At 57.4% G+C, this 20,671-nt stretch overlaps 1 protein-coding gene across 2 annotated transcripts in view; it reads right to left on the reverse strand.

The window, feature by feature from the left end:
- The window catches only part of HIP1R (huntingtin interacting protein 1 related), a 28,159-nt gene extending 7,488 nt beyond the window's left edge, over positions 1 to 20,671 (reverse strand). Inside the window, exons 1-8 of one of the 2 annotated variants that reach the window (XM_053901961.1) lie at positions 20,459 to 20,670; positions 5,803 to 5,866; positions 5,122 to 5,264; positions 4,842 to 4,898; positions 3,530 to 3,610; positions 3,051 to 3,127; positions 2,661 to 2,722; positions 779 to 919 (exon numbers count right to left, since the gene is read on the reverse strand). In XM_053901961.1, the coding sequence (XP_053757936.1) occupies positions 779 to 919; positions 2,661 to 2,722; positions 3,051 to 3,127; positions 3,530 to 3,610; positions 4,842 to 4,898; positions 5,122 to 5,264; positions 5,803 to 5,866; positions 20,459 to 20,551 (718 nt within the window). In that variant the 5' untranslated portion in view covers positions 20,552 to 20,670. Of the gene's footprint in view, positions 1 to 778; positions 920 to 2,660; positions 2,723 to 3,050; positions 3,128 to 3,529; positions 3,611 to 4,841; positions 4,899 to 5,121; positions 5,265 to 5,802; positions 5,867 to 20,458 lie in introns of both variants that reach the window. The other variant, XM_053901962.1, reaches the window with a different exon arrangement.

Consider the following 20,671-nt stretch of genomic DNA (forward strand, 5'->3'; position numbering starts at 1 on the left):
GCTCCAAAGTCAGCATCTTGACCACAGCAAGCCTGACCGGCGCATGCCTGTAGGGGGCGCTGTGAAATCGCTTCTGGACTCCAGCTTGGGCTGATAGCATTGCAACAGCTCATTCACCCCAGGCCCCTGGTTCTCAGGGTGGGGCGTGGGGACCAAGACCTCTTCTTCAGAGGGTCGACCGGGGCCAAACCCTCTGTGAACGGGGAGCAAGTGACGTGCGCCTCTTTGGATGTGTCACGCCAGCCTGCGGGATGCGAGGCGCCCCAGTGGGCTGCCCTCGGAGGGCAATCCCTCCTTCAAGACCAGGGATTTCAGAGAACTGCAAACGTGTAAAACCACACCCCTCGTCTCACTAGACCCTTGTGTTGGAGAACAGTGCTTTTCCACCACAACTGTGGTGGTTATGTTAAGGCTAGTGTTCTACGTCACATTTAACTGAGAAGTATTTTTTAGGGGCGCCTGGGTGGCGCAGTCGGTTAAGCGTCCCTCTTCAGCTCAGGTCACGATCTCGCGGTTCATGGGTCCGAGCCCCACATCGGGCTCTGTGCAGACAGCGTGGACGGAGCCTGCTTGGGATTTTCTCTCTCTCTGTCTCTCCCCCTCCCCCCACCTCTCAAAAATAAACATTTTTTAAAAAATGACTTTTTTAAATGTCTTGATCTTCATTTCTGATACAGCCAATATCTGTCAACGTGAGCCACCTAAGCACGGCCCTCTGTGGCTCCGGCGGAGCCTCAGGGGGCCCGAGGCAGGGCGGCAGGGGGCCGGGGGGACTTACAGGCGTGCAGCTTGAACATGAGCTTGACTGTGTAATGGTAGAGGTGGCTGCAGTCCTGGATGACCTGGATGAGGGGAGCCAGGCGGCACTGGCCCGAGGACATCTGGGACACAGCGATGGCTGTGTTGAGCTGCCGGAAAACTGCAAACAGAGGTGGAGGGAGCAGCATACGCATGGGAAGCTGGGATGCGGCCTCGGTGACAGGCTCGTGAGAACAGTGCAGAGGGTGGGCCCCACGCCCTCATCTCGGGGCATCGGCAGAGCAACCCTGGGAGGCAGCGGCCTGGGGACCTGCCTTGCTGGTTCTAGCCAGGCCAGAACAACTCTGTCCCAGGTCCTCGGACACAAACACGCTCCAAACTGCTAGGACAGGAGCCCCTGTGCTTTGGCTGCCCCAGATGGACCCGAGAGCCCTCACAAACTAGGGCAACAGCAGGGTCGGCGCAAAGAGAATACAGGTCAGCTCAGCAAGGGTTTCTAAGAGCCACCACGCAGTGCTCCCGGAATGAGGGGCTGGAGGGATAGGGTGACTTCGAAGGTCCTGTACCCGTGGGCCTCGAGCTCATCCTGTCTTCGAGGGAAAAAGGAGGCTCAAAGCGGTGTAGCCAAGTGCCTCATCTTACAACTGTGATGAGAGCCACACGGCAGCCGATCGGGACCTGGTTCTGAAAGCCCCAAGTGACCCCAAAACCTCACTTGCACCCGGGGTCAATCTCCCCTGTCCCTAACAATCAAGCCTTTCGTGAGGTCAGCCAAGTAGGAGGGCCAGGGACAAACACGAGGCTGCCCCCACCATAGCCGGCCTCTTATCCAGGGCACAGAGAGAAAGGACAACGGGCAGACCGCACGCCAGGGTGGCCCACGCACGACACAGATGCCAGGACAAGCCCTGGGGCCCCGTCCTCACCTGGCCTAGGGTGGGACCGTTTGCAAACCTCCAAGCCCAGGAGGAGCAAGACGCAGCTAAGATGGTCCTTCACCCTCTAAATCTTAACATTCAATTATGTGTCACATCAAGTACATCTTCCTATAAAACCTGAAACGCACATAAAATACTATTTGGGGTTTGATACAAGGCAAAACCATTTCTCCACTGAGGGGCATTCAGGATGGTTCTCCAGGGAGACGCCGGCCTGTGGACCGCTAGGCTGCCCCTTCTTTGTGCTTCATCAAGAGGTGAGCATTGCAAGGGGCGGGGCGCCCAACTGTGGGTTTTCTCTATCTTCCCTCGTGGGGGCCGCTGTGAGAAGCACGTCTCGTCCCTGCCAGTCACAGGCCGGCGGCCACGCTCCCCAGTGGGGTCTGGGCTCCTCTGGGTACAGCTCAGAGTCCAGATCCAGGAGTGCCAGGAGGCTGCCCAGACCCACCTCTCTCAAATCCCGATTTTCCCTTAAAAAGGCATCTGCTATTCGTTCTCCTACAAAGAGCACTGAGTCACCCAACAAGACATCCTGAAGCTGCCGCCCAGAACAATCCCCTCTGTGGCCCCGAGAGCGCGAGCCCTCTGAGATTTCCTGTCCGGCAGCTGCTGGGTCCCTGGGCTGTGAAGTCCATGACTCACAGGCCTTTTACAGCAGGAAACACGCAAGATGACCCGAACCAACTCTCTCCCGGGAGGGCTCTGCAGATGCCCGACGCAGGGGGAGCCGAGTCAGGAGGGGGCGCTGCTCCCTGGACACCTCTGAGGCCTGGTGCCCTGCAGGAGCAGTGGACACCTCTCCCCATGTCCTGGGGGCACCTGGAGGCCCCCTCACCCCCTCCTAGCAGGGGCATGGACACCGGGGGCGGAGTAAGCTGGTGGGGCTAACTTCTCACCCGGCTCTGGGCCCTGAGGAACCACGCAGGACCCAGGGGGGCCGGGCCTCCTCCTTGCTTGGCTTACCTGATTCAGAAAGCCTCAGCTCACAGTCCATGTAATCAAACATCTCCACGGTGAGCTGGAAGCTACAAGGGGAAGGCGGAGGGCTGAGCGGAGGAGGGGCAGGGGACTCACCGCACGAGACCCGCCCCCCAGGCGGGAAGAGGAAACACGGTTCATCCAAGAGCCTCTGCGCCGGACAGCCATCTTTCAGCCAAAGAGGCCAGATTCCAAATTAACCCCAGCCCTTGAACTTCAGCCTCATTTCCTAGGAACAGGACCCTCTGCCCCAGCCAGCCGCTGATGAGCACCTGGCCTCATGGACCCAGAGTGTGGAACGCTAAGGGAGCCACCGGGGAAACTGAGGGAGAAAGGAGGTGGCGCCAGGCAGCCACACTGTCCTGAGGGACTCACATGTTGTTGACGTCGGTCCCAGCAGTTTTCTCCAACACTTCGTCTGTCACTTCCAGGCCCGCAGGAAACTGGGGGTGCTGTGGAGAGGACACCCCCACTCAAGTGAGGCCCATGCTGGCCCCGGCCCAGAACGGGTTCTAGCTTCTGAGGAAAGGAGGAGATGCTGGGGATGCCCCCATCTGCCCCAGGCACCGGCTGAGGGGGCTGCAGGTGGCGGGACAGATGGGGGACAGGGAGGAGGGGACGTCCAGCCAGGGCAAGAGTCTGCCTGGAGCCAAGGGCAAAGCAGACACTCCCCCCCGGCATCGGAGGAAAACGTCTCAAGTTGCCGTGACTCTCAAGGCACCCTGGGCACCTCTGGTTTCCCCTCAGGTCAAGGTTGGGACACAGTAGATGCCACCACCCGGCTTCCCAGGATATCACAGAGAAAAAAGCCCAGGGTCCTCCACCCCCAGCCCCATGACGCCCGAGGAAACTACCTTGAGGTGGAAGGAGATTTTGGTCAGCAAGAGTTTGGTATAAACATTCACCAGCTGTCCGTAGCGGTCATGCAAATGTCCCTGTGGAGAAAGGAGAGCTGGGATGAGGGTCTCCCGCCCCAGGAACATGCCCACAAATCCTACAGGACCTGTTCACGCTTTGGGGCCAACGAGACAGCAGAGGCGGGAAGGTGCAGGACGCCAGCTGAGTGTCCCTCCCCCACCCGCCACACGGACAGATGTTCACGCACAAATACCGCTCAGCCCTCCAGAGGCCGCCAACACATCCCTAAGGGCCTCCGCCAGCCCTACGCTTTGTCTACGGCTCTTTGTTGTTGTTTTTTTTTTTTTTTTTAATTTTACTCCTAGTCCTTCTTGCCAAAGAAACTCTTGCGAGAAGAAGGCTCTTTGTCCAGGGCAACAGGCCAGCTCAGAGTTGGGACGCTTCATTAAAATGCTGGTGGCAGCCGAGGAGGCACATTCTGCCGGGTCCGTGTACACATCCTCCCAGCTGCCTCCCCGGTCACCTCCAAACACCGTGACCCCTGCGAGCACGCCAACTGAGCCCGTGTCCGCAAACACCACCACGGGCACTATTTTCTTGACTTCGAGGGACATCTGTGAGACACGGCAGCTCGTGTCTACGCCAGCAGGACCTCCCTCTACAGCCCAGCTCCGAGGCCTGCCCTGACCCCGGCCTAGCCCATGAGGTCCCAGCAGTACTCCCAGGTGACAAATAAGGCCAGAGGTCCTGTCCCCACCCCCATATTCCCTGAGGTCTTAGAGGAGATCTAGAATACAAGCTTTTGGGGCTCCCAAACTTTATTATGGATAAGAATCTTCTGGGAAGTTTTTTGAACCCAGTTTCCAATCCTGAGATTCTAAAGCAGCCCTGGTCGGGGGGTGAAGGGGGGTGGCGGGCAAGGAGTCTGTACCCCTCACATTGGCTGTAACCGCCAGACACTCAGACTGAGGTGTCGCCACATTTCCCAGCTCACAGGGACCACAGGGCTGCTGAGTTTCTGGAGCTAGGGGGCCCATTAGTTATGCGTTTGGAGCTTCCCAGACAAGACCTTAAAAGCAAGGCTGAGGTTTCATTTACTGACGTCCGTCTGCCCCCAATGTCTCCCCAGGTAACACTGTGACTTCTGCTCTGAGGGAAAGGAGGGAAAAGACACCCATCTGCAGGGAGCTCCCATTCACTTGGCCCCACGAGCTGGGGGTCAGGACGCCAAGCGGGACCGTGGCTGGGCTTTCTGGACGATTCCCTCTGCAAGGTGCTAAGGCCGCCATGCTTGCTCCCTGCACTTACCCACAGATCTCCGATCTCCCGAATGTTGCTCCGATGGCGTTGGCAGTCATGTAGCACCTGCAGCGGCAGCGGGGGGGGGGGGGGTATGAAGAACCCGGACTCACGCGGGCGGGGGTCCCAGCGTATGCACCGCCCATGCTGGCTGGCACGCCGAGGGCAGGGAGGGGTGGAGACAGGGACAGTGCTCTGCCTCCCTGGGGTGCTGGCCTGCTCAGGCAGCAGCAGGTGGAGGGCCTGAGAGCCCCGCCCCTGTCAGCACCAGCGGAGAGTGGCGACTCACATTCGGGTGCCCGTCTCGGAGGACCTTGTGGAGCACGTGGCAGAACTTCCAGCTGAGGATAGAGCTGCTGGGAAGGGGCAGACCAATGGCGTAGGACCAGAAGGTGAAGGCCCCCTTCTCATGGTGAGTGCCCAGGATGATGCCTACCAGGGTCAAGGCCAAGTGCAAGAGGCAGAGACTCAAACGTAGGGAAGGCTGGGGTGCTCAGCGAGTGCAGCTGAGTGACGCAGGGAGAAGGCTGGCCCCTCACCCACAGCCACCCAGCACCTTCTCCCGACACCCCTCTCCCACCGCATCTGCAGGAGTTCCCCGAAAGCGATGGTTTTCTGCCAAGGTCAATCCTCACAGATTTAACCGGGACCGACAGCCTAAGACTATAGATGGTGTTGTCCAGATGGGACTGAGAATGTAAAACCAGCAGAGCAAGGCAGGAGACCCGGCTGGCCCGGGGCCACACGAGCATGCGCCTTCTCGGGCCTCTGTCTCATCGAGGGCACGCTTGACAAAGCTCTGGTGGCCAGCCACCTGCACTGTTCCCCGCCCCCCAATTCACTTCCCACCAAGTCCACAGTCAGAGATAACGCAGGGCAGGCCCACACCCTCCTCTCACTCTCCCTGCCTCCCCCCAGAGACCAAGAGGGACAGCGGCCGGCCTGCCTGAAGCAGGGAAGGGAAGGATACGCCGGGCATGCTTCTCCTTCACGGGGGCCTCCTGGGTGTTGATGGCTTTGCTGATGCTGATGGCCTGGGAGGGAACAGAGGAGGCAGAGTTCAGAAACTCACCAGGCAGACTTCTCCAGAAGACACAGGATGGATTCTTCCCGTCAGCCAAAGGAAGGTGTAGAGACGCAGAGGAAAAGGAAGTTCTCTCAACCTAAGCAAACCAGAGCTCTGAAGACTTTTCTTTTACTTGACTCGTACAGCTCAAAATGAGTTAATACCCGATGCCAAAAAGCCCCTGGGAGCCTTCTAGGGGCTAGGATATAAGGACAGAGGCTGGCTGGTAGCTGCAAGACCCCGCCTCTGGGCAGACACCTGTGTGTGCTTAGCTCACCCCAGAAGGGGAGGCCCCCTGGGCCCCAGCGGGAGCGGCCACTTGCAACAACGTGGCATCCTCCGCCCTATCCCTCCTGAGCCCTCGTGAAGACACGTGTGTCACCCCCCCCATCCACATTACTGTGGGACAAGGCCACACGGCCACTACACGAAAACACGGGACAAACCCAGGTCCTGTGGCCCGTCTGCCACGCGGGCCGCCTCCCTCCTGGATGGGGACAAGTCCTGACTCGGTGCCTACCCTCACTGAAGCAGATGGTGACCGTGGCCCCTACTGGGGGCGGTGGGAAGTGGGGGGATCCGCTCAGCATACCTGCTGCTGCCACTCGGGCACTGAGCAAGCAGCCATGTCACTTGTGGGCAGAGGTCCTCACCCATGTCCACCTGCTGGGGTCCTGTCTCCTCCCCCTTAGGTCAGAGCCTCCACAGCCCGAGGCCTCCTGGATGGGGCTGCTCCCTCAGCAAAGGGCCCCAGCACTTGCCGCCGGTCCCAGCTTTCCTCGCAGGGATGTTTTATTCCTCTACCTGCAGGCAGGTTCTACAGGCCTCTGTCCAGCTGCCCAGCACTGAGCTGGGGACATCAATGTTTGTGGCTGGAGAAGAGCCGCCTATGTCCCCCGGTGGGAGCGACAGGCAGGTGCCCGGCAAACCTACAGACGCGATCCTTCCGTCCCCCACCGGCCCTTCCCCGGGGCTCACGGCAGCCTGCCCCCCAGGCCACGCAGGATCTACAATGGCTGAGCAAGGGTGGGGGCTGCCCTCCCCCTGCAGCCCGGGACCCATGCCGGCAGGTCAAGGCCTTGTCAATAGGACGCGTTTGTGTGGTGGCCTGACTCAGACAGGAGTGGGGAGGGGACGGGGCAGAGGGAGCCCCACAGGGCAGCCCCGACACTTGCTTTCCTCTTAGCCCAGAGGCCGCCACGCCATCCACCTCCAGCATCCTCAGAGCGTAACTGCCCAGCCTGGCCAGGAAGCGGTCCCCCCCTGCACACGTCCACCACGAACCGACTTTGGGCCTACTTGGCAAGGCTGTGAGATGTCCTCTGTCGGTAAGAAAAGCAACCCCACAGGAGCAGAGGCAGGCCTCTCCCATCAGGCACGCAGCTGCTGAAACCGGCCCAGCCCCCGCCCCCCCCCGCCCCCCCCCCCAGAGCCCACTGTGACCCCACTCACGGGACACAGGAATGCCGACCCCACACCAGGCCCCTCAGGGGCCACTCTCCTGGTGTCCCGTCCCAGGGTCCCAACGGAAACCCAGACAGGCTCTGGCTTCTCTTATTCCCAAAGCTGCGGCCAGCCAGACCTGGAAGGCTCCCTTGGCCATCTGTGTGCCCAACCTCCGCCAGCACAGCCTCCCTGAGGCCTCAGCGCCTGGCTTTGTTCAACAAGCATCACTGAGCAGCCGCCGGGAGAGAAGTCGAGCCCAGCCCCTACTTCTCCCGGCCCCACATAACCACCACACCCCACCCAGGCAGAACGCTGTCCACCACAGTGGTGGCGACACTGATGATCGCCAACTGCCGTCTCCTGGGTGATTGCGCTGTTCCGGGAACAGGAGACACCTCCAGCAACAGCCATAGGAAGTGGGCATGAGCCCATCTTCCTGATGAGAAAACTGAAGTATAGAGAGGTTAGGTGTCCTGTCTGTACAGCTACTAAGGACAAAGCCAGGTCTGGCTGCCTGTTGTGTCCTTAGCGACTCTGCCATACAGCGTCCCAGGCTCCTCCCTCCCATACGGGCACAGAGCTGGGAAGGGGCAGGCAGGGGTGGCCGTGTACAGGGCAAAGGCGTGGGGCCACACCTCTCCCAGCAGCAAGCAGCTGCCAGCTCATAAGCCGGGAGTGTCCGGTCTCTGGGGGTGTGTAACTCCATCCCCCAGCTGCCCTGACACCTGAGCTGGCTCTTCTGACGACTGCCACCTGGTCTAGCCTGATCCGGAAGATTCGGGGCAAAAGCAGAGCCGAAGCGACACATGCTGAACAGGCCCAGGAGGCGGCTATGGATGCAGAGACGCAACCCCAAGTCAGAGCAAGCCGAAGGGGCACCCACAGTAACTGCTCTCCCTCCTGAAGGCCGGTGCTTTCTCCTCCTGGGGGCTGCAGCTGGAGAGCAGAGGCAGAGACGCGCCCTAAAGGGACAGGCTGGCTAGGGCCCAGCAAGGGAGGGGAGTGGTGGGGCGGGCAGCCCTTTCCTCCGAGCAGGGAGGAGGCAGGGAGGAAGCCGTACGCGGCAGGAGCCAGCAGTGGCTGAGCCAAGGTGGGGCGCCAGGGTGAGGCAGTCCCGCCTCCCAGTCGTCCCCCGGGTCACTCGACACAGCCTGTACTTCACCGATGGTCCAAATGTATACTGAGCACCCGCTCACTACTGGGCACTGGACCCCTCGAAAGACCACCCCCACCACCACCCCTTTTGGGTCTCTGCTCGCCAGTCCCATTCCTGCCGCCACCCTACGTCAGTCTCCCCTGATTAACGCTTTTCCACGTACTCAGCTACTCAGCACCCCCTGACAAGGATGTCTTCCTTATTTGTCTATTATCTGAAGGTGAACGCCATGAGGGAAGTGTTTCTGCCTCTCCGGCTACCCCCAGCCCCTAGATGGTGGCCGGCACGTGAAAGGTCTCCCAAAGCGGGAGCCCCGGTGAGATGTGGTGTCTTGGGTACAAGGCAGGATCTGGCCATCAGGCTCCTCCTCTCTCCCCGACCCGCCCTCCCAGTGCTGGCGGCAGGAGCAGGGTCCCTCCTGGGGTGGGAACACGGCCCCGTTGTGTGCAGGGCAGCAGATGTGTGGGTCGGGAAGCCTCACAAGGAGGCACAGTGTTCACACAGAGGGAGTCTGTGCACACTTCACAGGGCCTCGCTCTTCCTACCAGGCACAGCAGCCAAGCCTCGTCCCGGGAGGGGATGTCAGGCTCCGGGGACCCCGTCTGCCTCCCTGGCCGGTCCTGAGTGGGCTGCAGGGGTGGGGAGAGCTTCAGGGTTCTTCTCCGTAGCGCCGGAATCTACGCGGGGCGACTGAGACACAGCTCAGCTTCTAGGGTTTACGGTCTCAAGGCGGCTCCACACAGCGGGGTATCCTCACAATAGCCTGCCAGGTGGCTGGGGGGAAATTCAGAGGGGAACCCAGCACTGCCATGTGGGTTCTCTCCAGCCTGCCGGCCTGAAAAATAGGCTTCTTCTGGCCCTGATACAGCCACCTAGGCCAGAACTACCCCGGCAGCTCTGATAACAGCAAATTTAATCCCTCACGGCTGGCGGGATCAATTGCCATGGAGAGAAACAGCTTGGAGTGGAATGGATTGATCAGAGGCCTGGGTGGAAAACCCAGAGCTGGAGAGAAGGGTCCTGGGGTGGGAGGGAGGACAGGTGGTGACTGTCTGGGGATCTGTCTGCTTATCTGACTCCCGGGGAAAAGAGGGAACAGTTCCCTTGACCTTTCAGTGGTTGGGATGGGGGGGGCTAGGGAGTGGTTCTCCCACTGCAGGAAATCAGGACAAGAACAACAGCGGGGAGTTCCGGGGCAGCCGTGAGACCCCAGAAATGCTCAGGGGGACTTTGGTGGGAGCTGGACGGTCCGCAGAGACAGGTTTCTTAGACCGGGGAGCAGGAGACAGCGAACGGTTTTACGGGCATTCAGGCCACTGCTGCCCTTTCTGTGCTGGAAAAAGCCAACAAGTCCACGCTCCAGGCCCTGGGCAGCCACCTCGCCTGCAACCCTCCACTTGCTCCACCCAGCGTTTGGATGGTGAGCGGCTGGACCTTCCGAGGGGCAGAGGCGGGTACAAGGCGGGTACAGGCTAAGGGATGGGAAGGCTCCGGCATGCTCTGGACAGAAGCAAAATCGCTTTCACCGGGAAGCTGGTAAAAGGTGTACTTCATGCCACAACGACAGCAAACTAGGCTAACTTAATAATAAAATGATTTGTATCAAGTTCGGCCAGGGCCCAAGCTGCGTGCTGAGCACTTTACCAGTATTACCTCATTTAATCTCCTAAGTAACCTAGGAGGAGGCAGATGAGGAAAAGCGAGGCTTAAAGAAGGTAATCACTTGCCCAAGGTCACAATAATGAAACGTTGACCAAGTGCTTTTGCCCTGCCAGGCACTGTTCTAAGTGCTTTGCAAATTGACTTGACCCTCACACAACCCTCCCTCCCCCGTTCACACGGAGAGGGAATCTGCAGGACTAGACCCAGGCTGCCCGGCTCTGGAGACTGTCCTCTCGGCCACCACTCCACCACTGGGTCCTGGAGGAGGGAGGCTGAGCCAAGGAAGCAGTGCGTCAACAGACGTCCTTCTTTGTCCCGCCACAGGAACCCTGCACCCCCGGGCCACTACCGCTCAGGCAGGGCCTGGCCCGACTCCAAGTCAGAACACACACTCTGGATCAGGGATTCGTTCAAGCATCGGGGCGGCACCGAGAAGCTGACGGGCCCCCATGGCTCCCCACTCCTGTAAGCAAGGGCATCTGACTCTGGGCTCTGACCTTCATCTCCGTTTACTCTGGCTCCCTCCCAGGGCAACTTCTGTCCTGCAGCCAGGACAAGCGAAGCCTGGGGACGCAATCCAAGGACCAGGCCGGAGAGAGCGGCCAATGGCGCCCGTCCCTGAATGAGCAACTGGCAGGGACACGCACCAGGAAACATCCCAGCAGGTGCTGGTTCGGGAAAGAGGAAACCCTCGAGGTGGCCAGGCCAGGACCGGAGCCACAGCAGGTGGTACCTGAGAGGCTCGGTACCTGGTGTGGACTCCAGACGGAAGCAGGGCCTTGAGGCGTGGATGTGGTCAGTGAAGCCAGATGACCAAACCTGGAAACCCCACTCAGCAGCTGCTCACGGCAACCCAGTCCCTGCCCCATCAGCTGTGGGGCTTCACAAAGAGCAAAGGGGACCCCAGGAAGTTTGGGGAGAGCCACACAGTCAAGGAGGGTAGTGGGGAGGAGAGTCACTGAGGACAGAGCAAGAGTGTGGGCAGCTCACAGAGCCACAGCTCCTCAGCCCGACGTTCACCAACGTCAGTTACACTATGATTGTTTTAAAAAATGTTTTTATTATTTATTTTTTGAGAGAGAGAGACAGCATGAGCAGAGGAGGGGCAGAGAGGGAGGGAGACGCAGAACCCGAAGCAGGCTCCAGGCTCCGAGCCGTCAGCACAGAGCCGGATGCAGGGCTGGAACTCACAAACAGTGAGATCTTGACCTGAGACGAAGTCGGACACTCAACCGACTGAGCCACCCAGATGCCCCCAGTTACCCTGTTCTGCAAACCCCCAGCCCTCGCTCAGCAAGGGGCTAAGTGGCTGCAGAGGACGCAGCCCTGGCTGTCCTCTGTGAGGTCAGACATCCTAAAGACCCCTTCGCCAGGAGACCCCATGCCTGGGGACAAAGACAGGTCTTCTCACCGGCCCCACCGGTGATGCCGCTGCACCCCGGCCCGCACACACACTCACATCATCCCATCTCACTGGGGAGCCTTTGCTTCAGAAACTTTCCCTTTCCAGACGGAGGCTTCCCCATCTGGGAAGCAGGAATGAAAACCCCTGGGTCTTCTAGGATGCAAACATGCACAAAGCCTGTCCGAACACCTTGCTTTGTCGCAGGCACACACTTCCCCCTTTTCTTCCTCACAGGGCCAACCAGGTCCCAGCCTCCAGGCGCATCTCCCCTCACCCAGCTCTCGACTAAAATGCTTCTTCCCGGAGGATCTTCCCCAACCATCCTCTCCGGAGAGCAGCCTCCCATTTACTTCCCCGAGGACATTTATTATCCGAAACCGTCTTGTTTACCACTTAGTCTCAGCTTTTACCTCTGACCCCCAAACAGATGTCCACGGCACAAGGGACTCTGTGAGTCCCGCTCCCTGCTGTATCTCCAGTCCCCAAACCCGTGCCTGGCGGTCAATAAATCTTTATTGGATGAGTCAGAGTGAACACTTGAATGAACAAAAGCTCTTTCACATGTACTTTCTGGTTAAATTCAAGGCAGCGAGTGAATGTCTTTCTCCAGCTAATAATTTAACCTCTAGTTAAGTAGTAAAAGCAACTATAAAACAATTTCTATTCTTAAAATCAGTCCTGAAATGAATCAGACTCAAGCCTCCTTGTGCCGTTATCACGACACTTCACAGAGGCACTCAGTGGGGCACAAAAACGTCCTTCAAAGAGCCAAGGCACGGGGACAGGCAGAGAGGTGGGTTGCTCTCCAAAGAGTTGTCTGAAGGACAGCAAGACCTCCAGACCTCATTCAAAAGCGTTTGCCATCTCAAAGGCCATCTCAAAGGCCACTGCCGCACGCAAACACAGGATTTCTGCAGCTGGGGCGGTGCTGGGATGTGGTCACATGCAGAGCAGGGAGGCGCCCGGCAGCTTGCTAATTCTGGCAGATGGGAAGTCGGTGACGCAACACTGTCCTACCCTGATTCCTTCAACCGCTCAACTGGCATCTCTCGTCATTCACATGCCCCAGTCCCCGCTCAGTCCTGGCCCTGCAATCACCCAGCTTATGAAACTGCAGGGCCCTGTTGACACCTACCCCTCCTGACGGCCGGCGGGAGCTTCCCTGTCACTGGGACGCAGCTAACAAGTGGCAGCCGGACCAACGCCACCTCTCCCCAGGGCCCTGCAGGTGACAGGCAAAGAGGAGGATGACGTAGCCTCGAGTCCCGCCTCCGTAGGCTGCTTCTGAATGGACAGGGAGCCAGCCCGGGCGGCTTCCTTCCTCGGGCCCTGGTGATATCACTCCACAGACCTGTCTGTCCCACAAGCCAGGGGGCTGAGTCACCCCCTGGCAGGCGAACCCACTACAGTTTGAGGAGTGTGTTTATTTCAACCAGAGGAAACACAATCCTGCCTGGACTCAACTTTTCTCCACGGGCTCAGTCCTTCCCTGTGGTGGGTGCCTTGGGTGGCTTAGGTCTCACCAAGTGACAGCATCAAAGAAGGGAGACCTGCTGGCCCCGTGGCCTCGGTTCAGCCACACACAGCAAGCGTGTCTCCTCAGCGCTAGGACGGAGGAGGAGCCAACAGGTCCTGCCTGAGGATCTCGGGGTTCAGCAGGTAGTACTCAGGGGCTCAGAGGGGAAAGCAACGCGATCCCTGCTCCCGTGGACCGGAACGCACGCCCACCCTCACAGCAGCCACGGACAGGGGGACAGGGGGACAGGGGGACAGGGAGACAGGGAGACGGCGTTTAGGTCAGGAGAACCGGGGGAGCAGAGCAAGGCTCGTGCAGGGGGGTTAAGCGGCTGACGGCTTCACCAACGAGGGCATATTTGAGTCCGCCCTGAGATCAAGGGAGGAGGAAGGCCAGCAGCGCAGCCCGGCTGGCAAAGGCATCTCCACTCTTTGCGCCAAGCGTCTCAGGTTAACAGACTGGGTTTCCCTGACCCTCGGCCAAACCGGCTCCGACTCCCGAGTTTCCACCGCAGCCGTGGGACTGAGCAAACCAGTGCCCAGTTGGGTTTCATTCACAAATGGGTCCGGCCTGGGGCAGGCTGGGATGCTGGCCTGGGGGCAAGGCGCTGGCTCCCCCCCCCAACCTCGGGGCCTCCTCCCGGAGAAGGGGAAGTGCTTCTGGAGTGTGGGCACTTGCAGGCTCATTCTCCCAGGAAGAGGCTGTTCCCCACCTTCCCGTCCGCCCACCCCTGCAGCAGATCGGCCTCTCTTCCCAACAGCCCTCGCTCCCCCTTTACAGACGGCTACACTAGGGGCCCAGGGACAGAACCCTACAGGGACACTGGGTTTTATTTCTGCTTTTCTCTACAGCAAAACCGCTACCACACGGCATTTCCTCTGCACCAGGCAGTCCTGCACTGTGAAGTCCCAAGTGCCCCCAGCAGCTCTGGGACGTGTGCAGGATTCTACCTCCATTCTGCAGGGAAGTCCTGCTCTGAACCGCTCTGCCAAAGCACACCTGTCCTCCTCACACTTCTCCCACCTCCTGCACGGAGACAAAAGCTCCAGGAGAGGACACGGGTGGTCTTTGCCTCCCTGTGGCACACCCCAAGGCACCAGGCATGAGCCACACAGTCAATGGTCCTCACCAACGTGCCACGGGGACAAATGGCCATCAACAAGAGGAAGGGGAAAGGGAAGGACCAGCAGCCCCATCCCCACCTCAACTTAGACCAACAGGTCACATGATACCCCGAGAGCACAGGGAGATTCTGGAGGATTCTGGCAGCCCAGGGAGTCAGGAAGTCAGCTGCCTACCTGAGCATCACCAAGGGGAGGGCATGTTGGTGTGAGACAGCTGTGCACGTGGCAGGAAGGGCATAGCTCACCACCCATGACCCACCCCAGCTGACTCGGGACTCTGGCGAGGGGGTAGCACCCTAGGTGGGCTGTGTGCCTGTCTCTTTCCCTCCTTTTCAGAATGCCTTGGCTCACCTCCGTTCTTCAGCCATTCAATCTGTCTGCACCAGATGCCAGGCCCTGTGCCCACATGTGGGCACCTCATGCCCCCCACGACGGTGGGGGGACCGAAATGGGAGAGTCCTGGCTGTCCCCCACATGGTTTAGACTCCTTCCCAAATTCAGAGGCCAGGGGACATTTTTTTGGTAAACATTTAAATGAGGCCCAAAAAGGGGTTAGTGACTTAGAGAGTGTTAGAATACCACAGTGTTTAGGGGCGCCTGGGTGGCTCAGTCGGTTAAGTGTCCGCCTCTTGGTTTTGGCTCAGGTCATGGTCTCCTGGCTCGCGAGTTCAAGCCCCGCTACAGGCTCTGCGCTGACAGTATGGAGCCTGCTTGGGATTCTCTCTCTCTGCCCCTCCCCCTCTCTCTCTAAAAATAAATAAATAAACTTTAAAAAAAAAAAAAAAAAAAGAGGGGCACCTGGGTGGCTCGGTGGGTTAAGTGCCCAACTTAGGCTCAGGTCATGATCTCCCAGCTTGTGGGTTCAAGCCCCACATCAGGCTCTGCGCTGATAGCTCAGAGCCTGGAGCCTGCTTCGGATTCTGTCTCCCACACTCTCTGCCCTTCCTCCACTTGCACTCTTTCTCTCAAAAATAAACAAACATTAAAAAAATTTTTTAAATACCACAGCGTTCATAAGGAATAAAAAAAGACACGAAAGTGTATGTGCTTAAGTGCCTGCCAGTCAGAGGAAACTCCACAGAGGGGGTGATGGGCACACGTAGGACAGGAAGTCAGGGCAGAGAGACCAACTTGTGCAGTATGGGAGTCGGAAACAATATCGCGTATTTGGGAACGGCCCTCAAACTCCAACTCAAGTGGAGATTCTAAAGAAGGAGATTCTGGGAGCCTGGGTGGCTCAGTGGGTTAAGCATCCGACTTCGGCTCAGGTCACGATCTCGTGGTTCGTGGGTTCCAGCCCCACATCGGGCTCTGTGCTGACAGCCCGGAGCCTGGCGCCTGCTTCGGATTCTGTGTCTGTCTGTTGGTCTCTCTCTGCCCCTCCCCCACTCACACTCTGTCTCACTCTCAAAAATGGATAAACATTAAAAAAAATTTTTTTTAATTAAAAAAAGGAGACTTTAAAAAAAAAAAAAGAAAAAGACCAATGCCTGGGGCTTATCCAGCGCTTTCATACTGCCATTTTAAAGACACCCCCAAGTGACTCTAACACTGGGCAGCCCTAACAGGTAGTCTCTGGCCACGTGTGGTTATTAACTGAGCACCTGAAGTTGTGAGCCCAAACTGATGTGCTGTGTCCAACACACAACAGATTTTGAAGACTTAGAAGGAAGATTTAGAAGAGGGGTGGGTGCCTGGGTGGCTCAGTCACAGTTGAGCATCTGACTCATGATTTTGGCTCAGATCGCGATCTCACAGTTCATGAGTTCAAGCCCCACATTGGGCTCTGGGCTGGGTGCTCCTAGCCTTGCTTGGGATTCTCTCTCTCTGCTCCTCCCCTGTCGTGCATGCCTCTCTCTCTCTCTCTCTTGCTCTGTCTCAAATATAAATAAATTTTAAATTAAAAAAAAAAAAGAAGGAGGGGCGCCTGGGTGGCTCAGTCGGTTAAGCATCCAACTTTGGCTCAGGTCATGATCTCGCAGTTCGTGAGTTCCAGCCCCACGTCGGGCTCTGTACTGACAGCTGAGAGCCTGGAACCTGCTTCAGACTCTGTGTCTCCCTCTCTCTCTGCCCCTCCCCTGCTTGTGCTGTCTCTTGAAGTCTCAAAAATAGTAAAACATTTAAAAAAAAAAAAAAAAGAGGAAAAGAATGTAAAATATCCCATTCATAAGTCTTACAGTGATTACACTGTGAAATGGTTCCATTTTGGATACATCGGGTTAAATAAAATACACGATTAAGATGAATTTCACCTGTTTCTGTTTACTTTCCAACGTGGCTAAAGGAAATCTAACATGACATGTGAGATTCGTGTTCTGCTGCTACTGGGCGCCGCTGCTCTAACATGATCCAGGGCCGACGAGTCCTGAAGGTCAAAAACGTTACTCTTCGCAAGATTTCAATTCCCCTGGGGGCTGCTGAGGGGATGGGTCACTGACCTGGAAGACGGGCCCTAAGAACTGTTTTCTGCCTGCTTTCCCCCCACTCCCCTCCCCCCGCCACACACTGCCCTCACAACTAGAAAACCCCCAGCACCGGGATAGTCTTAGCCCCCCACTTAACACTCCCCCAACCAGGCTTGGCTCACTGAGCAGGGTGGCCCCTCGCTGTCCTGACCTCAGCGATCTTGCAGAGGCTTTAGCCACAGAGAAGCACAGGGACTCACAGACAAGGAATAAGCAAATCTGAAGTTTAGCATTTCCTATCTGCTGAGTCCTCGTCCATGATACGCCTCAAAGACAGGTTTCCTCTCTAGTGGAAGTTCTGAACTAGTTCTCAAATGTTAAAGCTTTTTTTTTTGGGGGGGGGGGGAAGGGAGGAAGACAGCTGGCTATCTGCAGAGCACTGCACCATGCGTTTTGCATTCTGGGTGTATTAGCAGCCTGTTAACCGCTGTAACAAATCGCCACAAACAACACAAATGTTTATCACCTTACAGTTCCGAAGGCCAGAAGCCCAAAACAGGTCTTCTGGAGCTAAGATCAAGGTGCCAGCAGTGCTGTATTTCCTTCTGGAGGCTCTGTACGCGACTCCACTCCTCGCCTTCTCCAGCTTCTCCAGGACACCCACCGTCCTCGGCTAGGGGCCCCTTCTTCCATCTCAAAGCCAGCCAGTACTCCTCTCTGCAGACCCTCCCTGTCACCTCCTCTCCTGCCTCCCTCTCCCACATTTAAAGGCTCTGGGCCCACCTGGCTAACCCCAGGCTAGTGAGCCTATTTTAAGGTCAGCTGATGAGCATTTTCTCACCAAGTACTGTAACAGATTCACGGCTTCCAGGAATTAGGATGTGGCCACCTTCGAGGGGCGGCCTACCACCGTGTTTCTCTATACCTTAACCCAGCCATAGGAGACAGGTGGGATTATCTCCATACAGATGAGGAGACAGATTCAAGAGTTAAGCAGCTTGCCCAGGGATACCGTCTGCCAGTGCTTTCCATGACATGCCACCTTTGTAACGCCACAGGCTATTTTCAGGTTCGGAGTGCAGGCATACAGTACTCTGTATTGAGAATGTTACAACAACGAAAAGCCATTACTACAGCGTCGTCTCCATTTTGAAAAGGGGTTTTATCACCAAGAGGGCTAAAGTCGTGGGGAAGAATCGACCAGCTCTCTGGATGCTCCCCTGGGATCATACACACACACACACACACACACACACACACACACACACACACACACACACACACACACACACCAGGCAACGATCACAAGCACCAGCCACACAAAGGAAGCACGACTGCTCTAACACTCCTGACTGGGGCAGGGAAGGGACCCTGTTTTGCAAAACAGGGTGTGGCCTGTCAGGAAAACTAATATGGAAGCATTTTTTCTACTCCTGATCCAGGAGTCCAAGAACAAAGGTGAGGCTGGCAGATGGTAACGACAAATTCCAAGCAAGCTCAAGTGCTCCCCCGGAACACAGGGCCCTGTGGTCAACAGGAAGACAGAGGCAGTGTATTCCAAAGGGAAGGTGAGTCCGTGAACTGCATGTGCTATTTTCTGTCCACAAGGAGACATGTAAGCAGCAACCTCAGCTTTCTGGGTCCTTTCCGCCAATGGGGCCGGCTGGCAGCTCACGAGATATTTCTGGGACCGAGCTAATTAAATATTAACCATGCAAAAAACCTTTATCCTACATCCCTCAATAAGTCACTCTGAAGACCAGCAAACCTAGACGCTGAACCCAAACTCGATCTTTCCAGGAAAAAAAAGATCAGGAAAGGGTAAATCCTATGAGATTCGGCCATTACAAACTTATTTATTATTAAGTAACGCTCTCAGCTCCTAAGAAAAACCCAACTAGCGAAAACAAAACAAAACACTTTCTTGTTTATCGAACCAACCACTAAAATGTATGGACCGGTATCAGAGATTCTTTCTCTTTGACATTAAAGAAGGTTGCCCTTGGGACGCCTGGGTGGCTCAGCCGGTTAAGCGGCTGACTTTGGCTCAGGTCATGATCTCACAGTTTGTGGATTCGAGCCCCGAGTTGGGCTCTGTGCTGACAGCTTGGAGCCTGGAGCCTGCTTCGGATTCTGTGCCTCCCTCTCTCTCTGTGCCTCCCCCATTCACGCTCTATCTCTCTCAAAAATAAATAAACATTAAAAAAAATTTTTTTTTTAAAGTTGCCCTTGATTTATAACTTAAAGGGTAAGATTAGTGAAACTGGCCCTTTAAATTCCATCTCCTCTGTGAAGCAGTCAGACCTCCTTATACCTCCTCAAAAGCAGGGGGAGAAAAATCTAAAAATCAGTGCATAAATAAAGCTTCTGACAAACCCCAGATTCTATCTGCCAATTAAATTTTCCTCTCCGTCCTTGCACATGCTCCTGACACAATTAATTACGTATTAATGACTTTAAATTAAATGCCACATCTGTTTTTATGATGGGCTGCCCCCGACGAAAAGAGGCCAGATGATGATGATGATGATGATGATGATGATGATGATGATGATCACAAGGAGAAATTAATAATTTGGGGGCAGGTGGGGTCCAGCTAATGGAACGGCTTTCATAAAGCCTTGGTGTCCCCAAATTTTATTATCGTTTTCATTGTTAATCATAAGCACAAAGGTTGGACGGTCCCCCTGAGTTTTCCTTCTTTCAAAATGAAAGCTGTTGTAGACTGCATGTAGATAAACTTGATTTGAAAGCAACTGCGGAAGTCACTGCTATGGGCAGGGACAGGTGGGAAGGAACTTGCTACAGCAGCCACAAATGTCACCACACCGCTTCAGACAGGGTCAGGAGGGGTCCCTTCGGCTTCCTTTATTTCTAAAGTAAAATTTCTCTGCGATTTCAGTCTTGGTTGACTTATTCTGGCAAATAAGTGTGCTCTCCCCTCCCCCAGGCAGAACACCACCTCAGGATTTGTAAAATAAAAAGGAACAGAAAGCCAGAAGCACAGCAGCGACCGCGTTTTGTGTTCTCAGCGGGAACACATGTACAAACACACACCCGCGCCATTGCTGAATTTTGAAAATAACCTTCCCAGGATAGGCGCGTGGGAAGTGCAGGAAGGGAGCCCTAGGAAGTTTCTGTCTGTCAGGCGCCGGTATTTAATAAGGGGGTGTGAACCTATTTATACGTGGGCCAGCGCTCAGGCAAACAAGTCTGGCTACATACGTGAAACTTTTCGCCCGACATATAATAAGATACTGTGCGGCCCTGGAAAACAGCTCGGGCGAGGAGGAAACTGGGAGTTTCCTTCAAGGAAATGCTCTGCCTCCCGGAGCTGGGGGCTTTTTCCCGCGGCCTGGAAGAGCGTGGCAGGAGCCCGCTGGGGAGGGGCGGCACGACCAGGGCGCAAAAATCCAGGCAGGCCCCGCCGGGAGGCGCACCAAGGCCCGGGCACACCTGACCCCACCTGGCTCACCGCCGCATCCTCCCCCGCCCCGCACCTGGGTCGCCCGCCACCTTGCTCCCCGGGTCCGCCGGGCCCCCTCCGCCCGGGTCGCCCGCCACCTCGCCTCCCGGGCCTCCCGGCGCTCCCGCCCCCCCCCCCCCTCCCCGAACCACCTCAGTCCCCAGGCGGCCTCTTGCGCCCCGGTCCCCTCGGCCCCGGCGCCGGCGCGCGCTTCCGGTTCACCTGCGCGCAGGGCGGCTGGGGGGGGGGGGGGCGGAGGCTGGGGCGCAAGGTGGCGGGGGCAGCCCGAGCCCGGCTAGGCCCTGAGGGGCGCGCGCGAGGGGACGCGGAAAAGGGCACCCACCCCCCCCCCCCCCCCCGCCCGCGGCCCCGACGCTCGCCTGGGTCTTGTCGAACTGCTCGCGCTCGGCCTCCAGGCTGTGGCCCGGCCTGCGGCTCAGCACCCGCGCCGGCACGCTCTTGATGCTGTTCATCCTGCCGCCGTCGCCGCCCGCGCTCCCGGCCCGGCTCCCGCTCCGCGCGACTGAGCGCGTCACCGCCGCCCGCCCCAGCCTAGGCACCGCGAGGCCGCCGCACGGCGCCCGGCCGCCCCG

Source organism: Panthera pardus, unplaced genomic scaffold (assembly GCF_024362965.1).
Source record: "Panthera pardus isolate Hobbes unplaced genomic scaffold, ASM2436296v1 HiC_scaffold_15, whole genome shotgun sequence".
Lineage (NCBI taxonomy): Eukaryota > Metazoa > Chordata > Mammalia > Carnivora > Felidae > Panthera > Panthera pardus.